The 20,045-nt window shown below is 43.4% G+C and overlaps 1 protein-coding gene across 1 annotated transcript in view; it reads right to left on the bottom strand.

Moving 5' to 3' along the window:
- AASDHPPT (aminoadipate-semialdehyde dehydrogenase-phosphopantetheinyl transferase) overlaps positions 1–20,045 on the bottom strand; it is a 79,504-nt gene that overhangs the window by 17,991 nt on the left and 41,468 nt on the right. The window contains exon 3 of the mRNA XM_077484338.1: positions 6,714–6,835. Within this exon, the coding sequence (XP_077340464.1) occupies positions 6,714–6,835 (122 nt within the window). The remainder of the gene's footprint in view (positions 1–6,713; positions 6,836–20,045) is intronic.

The raw sequence follows: 20,045 nt of genomic DNA on the forward strand, positions 1-20,045 counted from the left end.
TCTCACGCGCCCCCTGGGGCGCTCACTCGAGAGCATCCGTGACCACAGTAAACAGCCGCTCATCGCGGCCGGTTACCATGTGATCACTCCGTCAAATGACAGAGTGATCACTTGTAAACAAACCGGCTTCATGTTATGACGTTGGTTCCTCCCTCCCCTCTCTGTACCGATCGGTACAGCGGAGGGGGAAGAGATCGGTGTGAGCAGTGCTGTGGGCTGCATCTGCAGTGCCCACATCGCTGCTCATCGAAATTTAACCCTTTAATACCCTGCCAATACTCTGCAATACCCTGCCAATACTCTGCCATAAATTGCCATACCCGGAGATACCCAGCCATACTCAGTGATACCCTGCAATACTCAGCCATAGACACACCCCCACCCCTCCCGCCGCCCTCCGGTGCTTCTACCGACTCGTCAATACGATCAAAGGCAGAATCTTTTTTTGTTTTTGTTTTTTATTTCAGGCTTCCCAGCTTAGAGGTGAGATGCGGGGTCTTATTGACCCCATATCTCACTGTAAAGAGGACCTGTCATGCCATATTCCTATTACAAGGGATGTTTACATTCCTTGTAATAGGAATAAAAGTGATCAAAAAATTTTTTTTGGGGGAAAAAAATGTCAAACTAAAATAACGTAAAATGAACAATAAAAAAATAAAAATAAATTTAAAGCGCCCCTGTCCCCTTGTGCTCACATGCAGAAGCGAACGGATACGTAAGTCCCGCCCACATATGAAAACTGTGTTCAAACCACACATGTGAGGTATCGCTGCGAACATTAGAGCGAGAGCAATAATTCTAGCCCTAGACCTCCTCTGTAACTCAAAACATGTAACCAGTAAAAAAATTTAAAATGTTGCCTATGGGGATTTTTAAGTAGCGACGTTTGGCGCCATTCCACGAGCGTGTGCAATTTTGAAGAGTAACATGTTTTTACTCGGCGTAACTTCATCTTTCACATTATGCAAAAATTGGGCTAACTTTACTGTTTTTTTGTTTTTTTTAAGCACAAATTTTTTTTTTCCAAAAAAAAACGCGTTTTGAAAAATTGCTGCGCAAATACCGTGCAAGATAAGAAGTTGCAACAACCACCACTGTATTCTCCAGGGTCTTTGCTAAAAAAAACATATATAATGTTTTGAGGTTCTATGAAATTTTCTAGCAAATAAATGATGATTTTTACATGTAGGAGAGAAATGTCACAATTGTCCTGGGTGCTCCAGAACGCCTGATGGGGCTCCCTGCATGTTGGGCCTCTGTATGTGGCCACACTGTGTAAAAGTCTCACACATGTGGTATCACCGTACTCGGGAGTAATAGCAGAATGTGTTTTGGGGTGTAATTTGTGGTATGCATATGCTGTGTGAGAAATAAACTGATAATATGACATGATTTTGTGAAAAAAAAAACAAAAGTAAAAAAAAAAAATCTTGATTTTTCAAAGAATTATGGGAAAAAATGACAACTTCAAAAAACTCATTATGCCTCTTACTAAATACATTGGAATGTCTTCTTTCCAAAAAGGAGTCATTTATGGGGTATTTGTACTTTTCTGGCATGTGAGGGTCTCAAGAATTGAAATAGGCCGTCAGTACTTCAGGTGTGATCAATTTTCAGATATTGGCACCATAGCTTGTGGACTCTATAACTTTCACAAAGACCAAATAATATCCACCAATTTGTACTTATTTTTACCAAAGATATGTAGTAGTATAAATTTTGGCCAAAATTTATGAAGAAAAAATTACTAATCTGCTAAATTTTATAACAGAAACAAAGAAAAATTCATTTTTTTACAGAATTTTCTGTCTTTTTTCTTTTATAGCACAAAAAATAAAAAACCCAGCAGTGATTAAATACCACCAAAAGAAATCTCTATTTGTTTGAAAAAAAGGACAAAAATTTCATATAGGTCCAGTGTTGCATAACTGAGTAATTGTCATTCAAAATGTGAGAGCACCGAAAGCTGAAAATTGGTCTGGTTATTAAGGGTGTTTAACCACTTTCAGACCGGACCATTTTGCTGGTAAATGACCAGAGGTCTTTTTACAATTTGGCACTGCACTGCTTTAACTGGTAATTGCGCGGTCATGCAATGTTGTACCCAAACAAAATTTGCGTCCTTTTCTTCCCACAAATAGAGCTTTCTTTTGATGGTATTTGATTGCCTCTGCGATTTTTATTTTTTGCGATATAAACGTAAAAAGACCGCAAATTTTGAAAAAAAATGATATTTTCTACTTTTTGTTATTAGAAAAATCCAATAAACTCAATTTTAGTCATACATTTAGGCCAAAATGTATTCAGCCACATGTCTTTGGTAAAAAAAAAGTCAATAATTGTATATTTATTGGTTTGCGCAAAAGTTGTCACATCTACAAACTAAGGTACGTTTTCTGGAATTTACGCAGCTTTTAGTTTACGACTGCCTATCTCATTTCTTGAGGTGCTAAAATGACAGGGCAGTACAAAACCCCCCCAAATGACCCCATTTTGGAAAGTAGACCCCCTAAGGAAATTGATAAGAGGCATGTTGAGCCCATTGAATATTTTATTTTTTTGCCTCAAGCGATTGAATAATGACAAAAAAAAAATTTTTTTTTTTTTTTACACAAAGTTGTCACTAAATGATATATTGCTCACACATGCTATGGGCGTATGTGAAATGACACCCCAAAATAAATTCTGCTGCTTCTCCTGAGTACGGGGATACCACATATGTGGGACTTTTTGGGAGCCTAGCCGCGTACAGGGCCCCGAAAACCAAGCACCGCCTTCAGGCTTTCTAAGGGCGTAAATTTTTGATTTCACGCCTCACTACCTATTACAGTTTTGAAGGCCATAAAATGCCAAGATGGCACAAAACCCCCACAAATGACCCCATTTTAGAAAGTAGACACCCCAAGCTATTTGCTGAGAGGCATGTTGAGTCCATGGAATATTTTATATTTTGCCACAAGTTGCGGGAAAATTACAAACTTTTTTTTTTTTTTTTTTTTTTTCACAAAGTTGTCACTAAATGATATATTGCTCATGCATGCCATGGGCATATGTGAAATGACACCCCAAAATAAATTCTGCTGCTTCTCCTGAGTACGGGGATACCACATATGTGGGACTTTTTGGGAGCCTAGCCGCGTACGGGGCCCCGAAAACCAAGCACCGCCTTCAGGCTTTCTAAGGGCGTAATTTTTTGAGTTCACTTCTCACTACCTATTACAGTTTTGAAGGCCATAAAATGCCAAGATGGCACAAAACCCCCACAAATGACCCCATTTTAGAAAGTAGACACCCCAAGCTATTTGCTGAGAGGCATGTTGAGTCCATGGAATATTTTATATTTTGCCACAAGTTGCGGGAAAATTACAAACTTTTTTTTTTTTTTTTTTTTTTTCACAAAGTTGTCACTAAATGATATATTGCTCATGCATGCCATGGGCATATGTGAAATGACACCCCAAAATAAATTCTGCTGCTTCTCCTGAGTACGGGGATACCACATATGTGGGACTTTTTGGGAGCCTAGCCGCGTACGGGGCCCCGAAAACCAAGCACCGCCTTCAGGCTTTCTAAGGGCGTAATTTTTTGAGTTCACTTCTCACTACCTATTACAGTTTTGAAGGCCATAAAATGCCAAGATGGCACAAAACCCCCACAAATGACCCCATTTTAGAAAGTAGACACCCCAAGCTATTTGCTGAGAGGCATGTTGAGTCCATGGAATATTTTATATTTTGCCACAAGTTGCGGGAAAATTACAAACTTTTTTTTTTTTTCACAAAGTTGTCACTAAATGATATATTGCTCACGCATGCCATGGGCATATGTGAAATGACACCCCAAAATAAATTCTGCTGCTTCTCCTGAGTACGGGGATACCACATATGTGGGACTTTTTGGGAGCCTAGCCGCGTACGGGGCCCCAAAAACCAAGCACCGCCTTCAGGCTTTCTAAGGGCGTTACAGTTTTGAAGGCCATAAAATGCCAAGATGGCACAAACCCCCCCCCCCAAATGACCCCATTTTAGAAAGTAGACACCCCTAAATTTAGGGGTACACTAGTGAGACTAGGTAATAAATGGCGGGTGCCCTGAAACTATAAAAAAATAACTAACCAACCAGCGTCACCTGTAACAGTTATATGGTGATCACTGGTGAAAGGGTTAACTAGGGGGCAATCAGGGGGCTTTATGCGGTAGTATATGGGGGTCCCTGGCGCTATAAAAAGCTGCGGCGAACCTAAATACCTACCTGCCTAACTAGCGTCACCTGTGACACTAATACAGCGATCAGAAAAACGATCGCTTATTAGGCTGGGTTCACACTGGAGCGATGCGGAAACGCCGCGAATCCGCGGCGGGTTCCCGCATCGCATGCCTCCCGGCGGCAGTTCACACTGCCCTATGCGAACTGCTGGGAGTGTCAGTGAAATGTTACTGACACCCCCAGATCAGTTCGCATATCGCAGTGCGATCTGCAAACTCGGATCGCATGGTGTGAACACCCATGCGATCCGATTCTGCTGCGGGCCAAAAAAAGGGTCCCGTGCGAATTTGCGGCGGGTGCGGCGGGTGTGGCGGGTGCGGCGGGTGCGGCGAATGGCTGAACTCGAATCGCACAGAGATCGGATGTGATTTGCACTGCAGTGCGGTGCGAATCACATTCGTTCTCATAAACCGCTGCAATGTGAACCCAGCCTTAGTGACACTGGCGACGGGGGGTGATCACGGGGTTAAACCTTTATTGGGGGGGTTAGGGGGGTACATTAGAACTAAAGGGGGCTAACCCTAACTGCCCTAACAGTTATTACAGTCACAAATGACACCAATGCAAAAAAAAAAAAAAAAAAAAAAAAAAAAATGACATTGGTGTCACTGTGACTGGGGGGCAGGGGTAATTGGGGGGGTGATCGGGGGGTAAAGGGGGGGTGTGAGTGTGCCTGGCATGTTCTACTGTGTGTGGGATGTGTTGGTGCAACTCACTGATCCGCTCTCCTCCGTGTCGGAACGAAAAATACCGACACGGAGGAGAGAATACATCACTTCCTCTCCTGTGTTTACATTACAGGAGAGGAAGTGATGTCACCGGGGATTTCCATTCGTCGGGAGCGATCGCGAGGGGGTGGCCATGAATGAATGGCCGTCCCCTCGTCCGGGATCGCTCCCGAACGAAAACCGACCGCCGCAGGCACCGGGCGGGGGCCCGATCGGGCCCCCGACCCGCGGGAGGCAAATCACGTACATGTATGTGATTATGCCTGCCTGTGCCATTCTGCCGACGTACATCGGCGTGAGGCGGTCGGCAAGTGGTTAAGTGCCCAGTGGTCAAGTGGTTAAATACCTGCATGGAGTAAGATGTTGAAATGAAAAGCTTTATTTCATACAACAATACAACAATACACATGATATCTATATAGGAATAGCACCCCATATACATACCTATATGATGTCAGGGTGTTTTACCCCGTATTTCTTTTTTGTATATTTTTCACACATGTGACTATAATAGACCAACTAGAAATGCACAATATATCATTACAGAGATATCTTGCACGTGTACATGCTTTCTCCTAATGAATGACATTAAGTCACGAAACGCGTTGAGATGATGTCGTGTTCAAATCGCATACTTCATCCTACCAGGTCATTGTGGTGTCCATTTATGCATTTTGTATTTGACTATATTCTAATCATGTGCTATCCAAGTTTGGGCTTTTCTATATGTATCATGTGCCATCCATTTTTTGGATTTTTTATGTATTACGTATCGCTCTATGAAATAAAGCTTTTCATTTTACTCCATGCAGGTATTTAATTATATGTGTAGTAGATCAATTTTCTATTGAATATGAATTATGAGACAACTGTCCTACTCCTTTACATGTATTCTAGCTATGCCAATTGTAATGCTACACAACACTTGACCCTCCGCGTACTTCATGTAAAGTCTCGCCTCCCTGTTCTCTTCTCTATTGATTTGGACACGTCATGCAACTTGTGCTCTCGATGTTGGAGTGTATATTGGACCATTGTGAACTGGCCCCAAGACTAAGGCCGCGTACACACGGGCAGACTGTCTGACGGACTTGGTCAGCTGAAACGTGTTTCAGCGGACAATCCGCTCGTGTGTGGGCTTCAGTGGACTTTTTCAGCGGACAGTCTGGCGGACTAAGTCTTTCGGAATTTCCGTAATATTGTCCTTCCAAACCTGGTTTCAGCGGACAGTCCGCTCGTGAGTAGGCTAGTTCGACGGACTAAGTATGGCGCATGCTCAGAAAGGATTTACACGGCTGAAGGTTGCATTGCAGTGTATTGGACGTCGTATTTCTAGTCCCGTCGTACGTGCTGTACACGTCATCGCGCAAGCTTTCAGCGGACTGTCTGTTCGTCGTGTGTGGTCAAGTCCGTTCATTCAAAAGTAGGACGGACTGTCTGTCGGATTGTCTGACGGACTTAGTTGGACGGATAGTCAGCCCGTGTGTACGCGGCCTAAGTTTTCCTGTTTTCTGAAGTGTTTACCACTGTTGCGATTACAAAAATATGTGAAATAAAAAAAGTATTAATGAAAAGTATATGCTGAGATAGCAGATAAACCTTTTCTCTAGGTGCTGCTCTGGTATACAATGGTACAAAGCCCAGGCCCTGGGGTGACACGATGAGTCTATGAAGCCCAGACCTTATTTCTCAGCTGTTCCGGAGCCTGCGATTTACCCAGTGCCTGTAGAACATGTCTAGCTGAGCCCAGTCGCCGGCCATGCTCTTGATGGAGTGCCATTCCCTCTCTGTAAACTGACGATGCATGAGACGAAAGAACTCTTCAGTCGAGCCGCTGCCTGTAGAATTGCAAACATAAATTTAAATGGTCGGGCTAAACACAATATTTTTCACTTTTAACAAGTAAATGTGACCTTGCAGTAATATGCTCTGGCTCAGTAATGGGAGAATCAAGCTGAAGATTTACCGCAGCACTCCTTCCCTGTAATTTATATAAATTACTTTGTATAGTACAGTATTGGAAGCCTCGTTCTGAGAGCAGGACTAATGGCACCTGGATACCCAGCCAGGCTCCGCACTGTAGTATCAAATAAAACATTGCTTAGACATGGAGGGCTTCGAAAATTCATCCACTCAAATAAGCTAAAAATAGAAAAAAATATCAGAGCAATAAAAATAAAAAGTATGAAATGGCTCAGAACATTACATGGCGCTATAACGAAGCTTAAAGCTCAGATCCAGGCACATATAAAAGATACTAATTCAAGCAGCTGTGTATTCAGTAGATTGTACTTTAAATTTGGATGACATTTTGTAAAAGCGTGGTGTATTATAAACAAGTTGCTCTTTTTTTTGTTGTAAACCCTTACTCAGAGATGAAACTATTCCTCCTATATAAATTCTACCTTTTTACCTGCAGTCTTCTCTTCATCCATTCAAAGTATTAAAAAAATAACCACTTGCCGACCGGCCACAGTGCATATAATGCGGCAGGTCGGCTCTATTGTAAGAAACAACGTACCTATATCATTTTGTGCAATAGCCACCGGGGTCGCACGCACTGACTGGCAACTAGAGGAGCCAATCAGCGGGTCCGGTGGACGAGATGTCCGCCGGCCACCCACGATCGCTTCCCACAGAGATAGAACGGCGGTCTGCCAATAGAAAAACAAGGCAGACCGCCATTCTGACAGCAAGAAAAACGTTATGAAAAACAAGGCAGACTGCCGTTCTGAGAGCTGAACATTGTGAACACGAACCACTGTATTCAGCCAGTTAGTCCATCTCTCACACAGTAAGCAAGCACTAACTAGGGACACACCTATAGCACCCCATCGTTGGTGTCAGGGGAGGAATAGCACCCCATCGTTGGTTCTAGTGGGAGGAATAGTGCCCCATCATTGGAGTCAGTTGGAGGAATAGTGCCCCATCATTGGGGTCAGTGGGAGGAATAGTGCCCCATCATTGGGGTCAGTGGGAGGAATAGTGCCCCATCATTGGGGTCAGTGGGAGGAATAGTGCCCCATCATTGGGGTCAGTGGGAGGAATAGTGCCCCATCATTGGGGTCAGTGGGAGGAATAGTGCCCCATCACTGGAGTCAGTGGGAGAAATAGTGTCCCATCATTGGAGTCAGTGGGAGGAATAGTGCCCCATTGTTGGGGTCAGTGGCAGAAATATGCCTCACTGCTGCTTACAGTAGGGGGAATATTTGCCCCAAGGACAAGATAAAAGCTAGTAAAGAGTTGTATCCAGCCCTCAGGCGCAATTTAGAGATCACAGCCCTAGGCAAATATAATGTACACAAAATAATGTAATCCTGTAATGAATAATAATGAATGTATTATGCAGGTCTTGGACAGTCTGGGCTCAGAGGAAGTGTGTTGCATGATGCTGGCCATCAGACTGAAGGCATTTTGTGTGTGTGTGGACTGTGTGGTATTGCGGGGCACAACTATTAATTGAAAGTATTTTACTAAAACCAGCTTGTTTAATTAATTTTTAACGACTTGGTAGTTATCTTAATTTTTTTGGGTGGATTTCTCTTTTGAATCAATATGAAGTCTAAACCCTTATCTGAAATCAGCTGCACCGATCAGACTGGTAACTAGGGGAGGTGCTGCCAAAGATACCCATCCAATGATGTGTGCACCTACTGCACCACCTGTCCCTTCTAACCAATCTGCCCATCATTTCCACAAAAAGATGGAGGTGGAAGCAAGACATTTTTCTGTAGCCAAAAATCATACATGAATATTTTAACTGAAAGAACAAAGGCCATCCAGAAAACCTGGAGCTGCGCATGCACAAACCCCACAGTTTAGAAGTCTGCTAAAATGCATTTTTAAAGGCTTTACTGCAGATTTAGCTTATTAGTGAAATCAATAGCTAATTTTGCAGCAAATCAATAACTTCACCATGGTCATGGAAAAGAAGGATTACTGAGAAATACCCAATAAAACATGCCAGGTAGAAATAAGAAAAAAAAAGAAAACCTACCAGTGTGCTTATAATTTCTTCTAGCTTCAAAACTGAACTCTGGGGGAAAAACAAGATTTAACCCTACAGTGGGCCCCCTCCCACTGCAAGAGTTAGCTGCTTACTTTGCCCCGGGGATAATGAATAGGATGATATACGGTACTTACCTTTTTTCCCCTCGATCCCTCGGCAGCCGGCACTCTTCTTCATTGGCTGATGCTCCAAATACAGGCGGGCAGTTATGGTCCTCCCATAAAATGCTGCTTGATCTGATTGGCTGAGGTGGATGACATCAGGATCTCCACCGCAGCCAATAAGAGAAATCCTTGTATTCATTCATAAAACTACAAGGCTTTCTGTTAATGACTAAGCAATGCTCTGCCTGACTTGATTTTGTTCTGGGAACGGCACAGGAAGTTGCCATACCACTGCCGGAACACATCGCCGATGCTACATAGGAGTTTACACAGCGCTAACAGCAGCCGCATTTTGTAATGGCCCATAGCCTTGGCCCATATAAACCATTTAACACAAAATATGGAGCTAAAGTACTTATAAGCCCTCACATATACCCAGTGGAGTGAACAGCCTCAGGTGATAGACAGAGATTAAACAAAACCTCCTACATAGGTTTTACTTATTTATCTGCAGTCTTCTCTTCTCTACACCCCTTCAAAAATGCAGATCCTGTTAAAAATCTTTCTTCATCTGTCAGGAGCACATAGAAGGGGGCAAAGAGACTGCAGATACAGTGTGAGAGAGCTGATTGGAGGAAAGGAACACACCCCCTCCACACAGCAAAAGAACTGTGTTCTGAATGGACAAGCTCTGTTCTAAGCCGCCCCCCATTTATGTTATGCGTCAGGAATACTTCTCAGAAGTGACTCATTCTGATAACAGAGGAATGCAGCACCAGAGAGAAATCACACTTAGGGCTCATGTACACTACAGCTCCTAAAGTTGAGTTTAGGAGCTTTTGGCATTTTTTTTCCAAAGCACCTAGTTTAAATTCCATAAAGGTCTGTGTGTGTACACAAGAGTTTAGGAGCTGCTGTGGCTAGGGGAGATGTTCTAGTAGGTTTCCTGGCATTCACATCCTACAACAAAAGCCATGGTCCGCAGAGAGCTGCCAAAGCATCAGAGGGATCTCATTGTTAAGCGGTATCAGTCAGGAGAAGGGTACAAAAGAATTTCCAAGGCATTAGATATACCATGGAACACAGTGAAGACAGTCATCAAGTGGAGAAAATATGGCACAACAGTGACATTACCAAGAAATGGACGTCCCTCAAAAATTGATGAAAGGGCAAGAAGAAAACTGGTCAGGGAGGCTGCCCAGAGGCCTACAGCAACATTAAAGGAACTGCAGGAATATCTGGTAAGTACTGGCTCTGTGGTACATGTGACAACAATATCCTGTATTCTTCATATGTCTGGGCTATGGGGTAGAGTGGCAAGACAGAAACCTTTTCTTACCAAGAAAAATATCCAAGCCCAGCTAAATTTTACAAAAACACATCCAAAGTCTCCCAAAAGCATTTTGGAAAATGTTGTTATGGTCGGATATAACCAAGGTTGAACTTTTTGGCCATAATTCCAAAAATATATGTTTGGTGCAAAAACAAAGCTACATATAGCCAAAAGAACACCATACCTACAGTGAAGAATGCTGGTGGCAAAATCATGCCTTGGGGCTTTTTGTCTTCAGCTGGAACAGGGGCCTTAGTCAAGGTAGAGGGAATTATGATCAGTTACAAATACCAGTCAATATTGTCACAAAAGCTTCAGGCTTCTGCTAGAAAGCTGAACATGAAGAGGAACTTGATCTTTTAGCATGACAACGATCCAAAGCATACATCCAAATCAACAATGGAATGGCTTCACCAGAAGAAGATTATCGTTTTGGAATGGCCCAGCCAGAGGCCAGACCTGAATATGATTGAAAATCTGTGGGGTGATCTCATAAGGGCTGTGCACAGGAGATGCCCTCGCAATCTCACAGATTTGGAATGTTTTTGCAAAGAAGAGTGGGCAAATATTGCCAATTCAAGTTGTGCCATGCTGATAGACTCACACCCAAAAAGACTGAGTGCTGTAATAAAATCAAAAGGTGCTTCAACAAAGTATTAGTTTAAGTGTGTGCACATTTATTCGGAGGATTACAACCATTTTAACCACTTCAATACTGGGCACTTAAACACCTTCCTGCCCAGACCAATTTTGAGCTTTCAGCGCTGTCGCACTTTGAATGACAATTGCGCGGTCATGCTACACTGTACCCAAATGAAATTTTTATCATTTTTTTCCCACAAATAGAGCTTTCTTTTGGTGGTATTTGATCACCTCTACGGTTTTTATTTTTTGCTAAACAAATAAAAAAATACCGAAAATTTTGAAAAAAAAATTTTTTTTTTTGTTTCAGTTTCAAAACTTTGCAAATAAGTAAGTTTTCTCCTTCACTGATGGGCACTGATGGGGTTACACTGATGGGCAATGATAAGGCGACACTGATGGGCACCAATGAGGTGGCACCAATGAAGTGGCACTGATGAGGTGGCATTGATGGACACCGATATGTGGCACTGATAGGTGGCACTGATGGGTGGCACTGATGGGCGACACGGATGGGCGACACGGATGGGCGACACGGATGGGCACTGATAGGTGGCACAAATTGGCACGGATTGGCATGGATAAGTGGCACAGGTGGGCATGGGTTAGGTGGCACAGGTGGGCATGGGTAGGCGGCACAGGTGGGCATGGGTAGGCGGCACAGGTGGGCATGGGTAGGCGGCACAGGTGGGCATGGGTAGGCACTGATAGGCAGCACAGATGGGAACTGATAGGCGGCATTGTATTATAATATATTGTACTAATGGATGCCAATCAGTGCCAATCAATAATGCATGCCAATCAGTGATGCCCATTGTGGGCACTGATTGGCATCCATTATGGGCACTGATTGGCATCCATTGTGGCACTGACTAGAATCCCTGGTGGTCTAGGGTGGCATACCTTCTCCTTGGCATCCCTGGTGGTCTGGTGGCGTCCCTGGTGGTCCAGTGTGGGCATCCTCGGGGGGGCTGTGCTGATAATCGATCAGCACAGACCCCCCGTCAGAGGAGCAGCCGATCGGCTCTCCTCTACTCGCGTCTGACAGACGCGAGTGAGGAAAAGCCGATCACCGGCTTTTCCTAGTTACACTGTGATCAGCCGTGATTGGACACGGCTGATCACGTGGTAAAGAGTCTCCGTCGGAGACTCTTTACCGAGATCGTAGTTGCCGGGTGTCAGACTGACACCCCGCAACAACGATCGCCGCGATGCGCGCCCCCGGGGGCGCGCAGCGGTTCATAATCCTGATCACGTCATATGACGTCCGGTCAGGATTATGCAACCACTTTGCCGCCGTCTATTTGCTATAGGGCGGGCGGCAAGTGGTTAAGCTTTCCGTTTGAAAGCTAGAAGCAAATATAAGCAAACTGGTAGACACATAATTGATGAGCATTGCCAACTAACCCATCTCATGAAGGCGACTTGACCTGAATTAAAGCGGCAGTAAAGAACGCTTGGTGATTTTTACCTATAATAAACTTACCTGTAGGTAAAATGAATATTTCCTAAATGTGCACAGTTTAGGAGATATTCACCCTGCATGCAGCCATTCCTGTCCCCGGTGCATTAACTCTGAAGGTCCAGCATACCTTGCCGGACCGAGGGCTTCTGCATGCATGCACAGGAGTGATGGCTCTGGCCATTTACATAGCCGGAAAACATGCGACCCCAGAAGGAAGACCGAGGGAAGATGTCAGCCCTCTCAGTGGTAACAGCGCACCACTGGAAGGCTTTATTCTAAGGTAAGCATTTTATAAGGTGCTAGTATGCGATGCATACTAGCACATTACGCAATTGCCTTACAGGCGTTTTTTTTTTTTTAAACAGCTGCAGTTTACTACTGCTTTAAAGCCCCACTCCAGGCAAAGATACCCATATCACCCCAACTGCACCCTTCAAGAAGTGCAGACGGGTGACCAAAAGCTGCAGACCAGTTCTGCTAAGTGGTTTTGTTGCCTCTCAGGTTGTAACATAACCACAAAGCAACTGGAAGACTTCAAGATCTGGTGAGGACTCCTGGAGGAACCCGTCCCCATAATAGTCACATTAGATTGACAATGGGCAGCGTTCACATCAGCAGGAACAACCAATCATAAGTTAAATTGAGTAAATTATATATTTTTTATATAAAAAAAAATACATTTACAGGTGATAGACCATGCTTGTTTAACAATATTTGGAGTCGATCACAAAAGGAGAACAATACAGTGTGTGTTGGATTGTTCAATGTTTTATTTGATGATGAATCATGTGATTGTGATTTTTTTGTACAGTAAAGTTAACCACTTTCAGACCGGACCATTTTGCTGGTAAATGACCAGAGGTCTTTTTACAATTTGGCACTGCGCTGCTTTAACTGGTAATTGCGCGGTCATGCAATGTTGTACCCAAACAAAATTTGCGTCCTTTTCTTCCCACAAATAGAGCTTTCTTTTGATGGTATTTGATTGCCTCTGCGATTTTTTTTTTTTGCGATATAAACGTAAAAAGACCGCAAATTTTGAAAAAAAATGATATTTTCTACTTTTTGTTATTAGAAAAATCCAATAAACTCAATTTTAGTCATACATTTAGGCCAAAATGTATTCAGCCACATGTCTTTGGTAAAAAAAAAGTCAATAATTGTATATTTATTGGTTTGCGCAAAAGTTGTCACATCTACAAACTAAGGTACGTTTTCTGGAATTTACGCAGCTTTTAGTTTACGACTGCCTATCTCATTTCTTGAGGTGCTAAAATGGCAGGGCAGTACAAAACCCCCCCAAATGACCCCATTTTGGAAAGTAGACCCCCTAAGGAAATTGATAAGAGGCATGTTGAGCCCATTGAATATTTTATTTTTTTGCCTCAAGCGATTGAATAATGACAAAAAAAAAAATATTTTTTTTTTTTTTACACAAAGTTGTCACTAAATGATATATTGCTCACACATGCTATGGGCACATGTGAAATGACACCCCAAAATAAATTCTGCTGCTTCTCCTGAGTACGGGGATACCACATATGTGGGACTTTTTGGGAGCCTAGCCGCGTACGGGGCCCCGAAAACCAAGCACCGCCTTCAGGATTTCTAAGGGCGTAAATTTTTGAGTTCACTTCTCACTACCTATTACAGTTTTGAAGGCCATAAAATGCCAAGATGGCACAAAACCCCCACAAATGACCCCATTTTAGAAAGTAGACACCCCAAGCTATTTGCTGAGAGGCATGTTGAGTCCATGGAATATTTTATATTTTGCCACAAGTTGCGGGAAAATTACAAACTTTTTTTTTTTTTTTCACAAAGTTGTCACTAAATGATATATTGCTCACGCATGCCATGGGCATATGTGAAATGACACCCCAAAATAAATTCTGCTGCTTCTCCCGAGTACGGGGATACCACATATGTGGGACTTTTTGGGAGCCTAGCCGCGTACGGGGCCCCGAAAACCAAGCACCGCCTTCAGGCTTTCTAAGGGCGTTACAGTTTTGAAGGCCATAAAATGCCAAGATGGCACAAACCCCCCCCAAATGACCCCATTTTGGAAAGTAGACACCCCTAAATTTAGGGGTACACTAGTGAGACTAGGTAATAAATGGCGGGTGCCCTGAAACTATAAAAAAATAACTAACCAACCAGCGTCACCTGTAACAGTTATATGGTGATCACTGGTGAAAGGGTTAACTAGGGGGCAATCAGGGGGCTTTATGCGGTAGTATATGGGGGTCCCTGGCGCTATAAAAAGCTGCGGCGAACCTAAATACCTACCTGCCTAACTAGCGTCACCTGTGACACTAATACAGCGATCAGAAAAACGATCGCTTATTAGGCTGGGTTCACACTGGAGCGATGCGGGAACGCCACGAATGCGTGGCGGGTTCCCGCATCGCATGCCTCCCGGCGGCAGTTCACACTGCCCTATGCGAACTGCTGGGAGTGTCAGTGAAATGTTACTGACACCCCCAGATCAGTTCGCATATCGCAGTGCGATCTGCAAACTCGGATCGCATGGTGTGAACACCCATGCGATCCGATTCTGCTGCGGGCCAAAAAAAGGGTCCCGTGCGAATTTGCGGCGGGTGCGGCGAATGGCTGAACTCGAATCGCACAGAGATCGGATGTGATTTGCACTGCAGTGCGGTGCGAATCACATTCGTTCTCATAAACCGCTGCAATGTGAACCCAGCCTTAGTGACACTGGCGACGGGGGGTGATCACGGGGTTAAACCTTTATTGGGGGGGTTAGGGGGGTACATTAGAACTAAAGGGGGCTAACCCTAACTGCCCTAACAGTTATTACAGTCACAAATGACACCAATGCAAAAAAAAAAAAAATGACATTGGTGTCACTGTGACTGGGGGGCAGGGGTAATTGGGGGGGTGATCGGGGGGTAAAGGGGGGGTGTGAGTGTGCCTGGCATGTTCTACTGTGTGTGTAGAGTGTTGGTGCAACTCACCGATCCGCTCTCCTCCGTGTCGGAACGAAAAATACCGACACGGAGGAGAGAATACATCACTTTCTCTCCTATGTTTACATTACAGGAGAGGAAGTGATGTCACGGGGGATTTCTATTCGTCGGGAGCGATCGCGAGGGGGTGGCCATGAATGAATGGCCGCCCCCTCGTCCCGGATCGCTCCCGGACGAAAACCGACCGCCGCAGGCACCGGGCGGGGGCCCGATCGGGCCCCCGACCCGCGGGAGGCAAGGGACGTACATGTAAGCCCTGATGCCTGCCCGTGCCATTCTGCCGACGTACATCGGCGTGCGGCGGTCGGCAACTGGTTAATGTTTGATAACATTAACTTTATACATTAACATTAACATAACTTTTTTTTTTTTTTTTTTTAAAGCTAGGTCTCTGTGAGGAGCACCGTTTACAATTGGAGATGCTTAAGAAATTAAAGTGGAGCTAAACTCAATCAACATTTATTATTAATCCTTATGTTTTTAGCATTAGTAAAAAAATAGAAAGGTATATTATAATTACTTGTTTTAAACTTTTTTTTTTTTACATTTCTTCAGTTGCTTCCTGGTTTCTGGCCTAGGTCAAAATAATGTCATCCCAGGAGTCTTTTCTTTCTTATGCCTGAGCTAAGGGCAGATGGAGTCCAAGAAGTAAATTCAGCATGAATCATTTGCCCTTAAGCAAGATGGCCGCAGAAAGAAATGCTAGGGAATGTTTTTCAAAATGACTTCCCAACAAAATAAAGCATGGAGACATGGATAGATGGATGAGTTTGCTTTGAATATTAAAAATGAATTCAATTGTGTTTTTATTTTGTGGTTCTCAGATACAGTTTAGTTCCACTGTAAAGTCTATTTCCATAATGGAGTGAAATTCATAAATAAAGCTTGTACAGTGGCTTGGTGGTTAGCACTTCTGCTTTTGTCTTACAGTTCAAATCCCAGCCAGGACACTACCTGCATGGAGTTTGCATGTTCTCAGTGTGCTTGTGTGGGTTTCTTCTGGGTACTCCAGTGTTCTCCCATGTGCCAAAGACATGCTGGTAAGTTAACTGGCTCCTATCCAAACTGGACTAGTATGTACATGCGAGTTAGGGACCTTAGATTGTAAATGCCTTGATGTGAATGTACAATATATCAAAGTCACTGCCTAAATTGTCACTCTATAAATACCTGTAGTAATAATAATAATAATAATCCTGACTTAGGAGTACAGCATGTACCATGAGGGAAAAAGTATTTGATCCCCTGCTGATTTTGTACGCTTGCCCACTGACAAAGAAATGATCAGTCTATAATTTTAATGGTAGGTTCATTTTAACATTGAGAGACAGAATAACAACACAAATATCCAGAAAAATGCATTTAAAAAAAAGTTATAAATTGATTTGCATTTTAATGAGTGAAATAAGTATTTGATCCCCTATCAATCAGCAAGATTTCTGGCTCCCAGATGCCTTCTATACAAGTAACAAGCTGAGATTAGGAGCACTCTCTTAGGCTGGATTCACATTTTTTGTGCTTTTTGCATTTTGCAGATTTGCACTACAGTCCATTTAGCATGATTTCCTATGGAACACGTTCTGTAGAGTAAATCTGCAAAATGCACTAAAAATGCATAGGTGTGAATCCAGCCTTAGAGGGAGTGCTCCTATTCTCAGTTTGTTATCTGTATAAAAAAAGACACCTGTCCACAGAAGCAATCAGATTCCAATCTCTCCACCATGACCAAGACCAAAGAGCACAGTGGTCCAAGCATGTCAGGGACAAGATTGTAAACCTACACAAGGCTGGAATGGGCTACAAGATCATCGCCAAGCAGCTTGGTGAGAGGGTGACAACAGTTGTGATTAATGGAAGAAACACAAACTAACTGTCAGTATCCTTCGGTCTGAAGCTCCATGCAAGATTTCACCTTGTGGAACTTCAATGATCATGAGAACGGTGAGCAATCAGCCCAGAACTACACGGGAGAATCTTGTTAATGATCTCAAGGCAGATGGGACCATAGTCACCAAGAAAACAATTGGTAACATGCTACACCATGAAGGACTGAAATCCTGCAGCGCCTGCAAGGTCCCCCTGCTCAAGAAAGCGCATGTACAGGCCTGTCTGAAGTTTTCTAATGAACATCTGAATGATTCAGAGGAGAACTGGGTGAAGGTCTTGTGATCCAATGAGACCAAAATCAAGCTCTTTGGCATCAACTCAACTCACCCTTAGAAGAGGAGGAGGAATGCTGCCGCTGACCCTAAGTACACCATCCCCACCGTCAAACATGGAGGTGGAAACATTATGCTTTGGGGGCGTTTTACTGGGGACAGGGCAACTTCACTTCACTGCATCAAAGTGATGATGAACGGGGCCATGTACCGTCAAATCTTGGGTGAGAACCTCCTTTCCTCAGCCAGGGCATTGAAAATGGGTTGTGAATGGTTATTCCAGCATGACAATGACCGAAAACACCCGGCCAAGGCAACAAAGGAGTGGCTCAAGAAAAAGCACATTAAGGTCCTGGAGTGGCCAAGCCAGTCTCCAGACCTTAATCCCATAGAAAATATGTGGAGGGAGCTGAAGGTTCGAGTTTCCAAATGTCAGTTTTGAAACTTTAATGACTTGGAGAGGATCTGCAGAGGAGTGGGACAAAATCCCTCGTGACATGTGTGCAAACCTGGTGGCCAACTATAAGAAAAACGCCTGACCTCTGATTGCCAACAAGGGTTTTGCCACTAAGTACTAAGTCATGTTTTGTGAAGGGGATCAAATACTTATTTCACGCATTAAAATGCAAATCAATTTAGAACTTTGATATACGGTACGTTTTTCTGGATTTTTTTGTTGTTATTCTGTCTCTCGCTGTTAAATTAAACCTTCCATTAAAATTATAGTCTGATCACGTCTTTGTCGGTGGGCAAACGTACAAAATCAGCAGGGGGTCAAATACTTTTTCTTCCCTCGCTGTACGTTTATCTGGTTGTGACAGGGTCTCTTTAAGCATTATACACCAGGTAATGGCAGTAATCCAAACAAACAATATTACATATATCAAGAAAACATCAGTTACAAGAAGCTTAGTCTGAAAGATTAAAAGAATGCCAGTCCTGTATAAATTCATGGGCACTGAGGGACAGTAAAACTGTCAACAAACGCAGATTGCATATTCTCTGTTTTTTACGTGTGCCCAAGAGAAAAACCTAATTAAAATGCTTTAGTATATCCATCCAATCGCTCTCTCAGATAAAACATACGTGGGATAAAAAAAAAAAAAAAAGACATCTTATGTGCTTTCTAGTCTACCATAGAAGCACCAGGCACAACTTTTCCAAGCTGCGGCTTTCCACTACAAAGGCTGTCACAACAAACCTCCTCATGTCAGGCCCGCAGAGGGCACTGCATATGATGAAAGCTGCAAACAGCGAGCCTCTGCAGTCAACAAATGCTGACAGCAAAGGGTTAGATGTGGCCTTTCACCGCAAACGACTGAGAGATAAAACCACCAACTTCCTATTACAGCAGTACAGAAAAAAGCTTCTGGTTTCCTTCATACATTGTATAGGCAATCTACGAAGTGCCCATAAACCCGGCCAATCCGTTTCATACATAATGGCAACTAGCAAAATGGAACTTTTCAATGAGATGAACTTCAGTCCACCTTTCAGCAAAAAGTCTGCATGAATAAATTCCTGACATGTCACGATATACAGCAACAACATAACATTTCAACTTAAGGGTACAAATAGAGTTAAAATGATTTTTGTCCTTCCCCTAAGACCCCTTTCACACCACACTGCCCATAGCGTGGGCGGTAAAACGCCACTATTTTTAGCTGCGTTTTACCGCTGGATTTGCGGTAACCGGAGAAAGGGTTAAAACCGCCGGCAATACACCACAATAGCGGCGTTTTGCCCGCGGTATTACAGCGCTGTCCCATTGATTTCAATAGGGAGCAGCGGTGGAGGAGTGGTAAACACACCGCTCCTTCACCGCTCCAAAGAAGCTGCTGGCAGGACTTTTCCCCGACGTCCTGCCAGGGCACCGCTGTAGTGTGAAAGCCCTCGGGCTTTCACACTACACACAATGGTGCAGCTTTTTTAGGGCGTTTTGCAGGCGCTATTTCTAACGCTATAGCGCCTGCAAAACGCCCTGGTGTGAAAGGGGTCTTACATTCTTGCTCTTCGATTTTATTAACCACTTGCCCTCCAGAAGATTTACCCCCTTCAGGACCAGGCCATTTTTTGTGATACGGCACTGCGTCACTTTAACGAACAATTGCACGGGCGTGCAACGCTGTACACAAATAAAACAGACGTCCCTTTTCCCCCCCACAAAGAGCTTTCTTTTGGTGGTATGTGACCACCTCTGCATTTTTTTCATTATGAGCAAAAAAATACAGACAATTTGAAATAAAAATTGTATGTATATATATATATATATATATATATATATATATATATATATATATATATATATATATATATATATATATAAAAATTAAAATTGTGTGTGTA

The sequence above is a fragment of the Lithobates pipiens genome, unplaced genomic scaffold (assembly GCF_037356315.1).
Source record: "Lithobates pipiens isolate NorthernLeopardFrog02 unplaced genomic scaffold, aLitPip1_a1.2 Scaffold_16, whole genome shotgun sequence".
NCBI classification, from domain to species: Eukaryota; Metazoa; Chordata; class Amphibia; order Anura; family Ranidae; genus Lithobates; species Lithobates pipiens.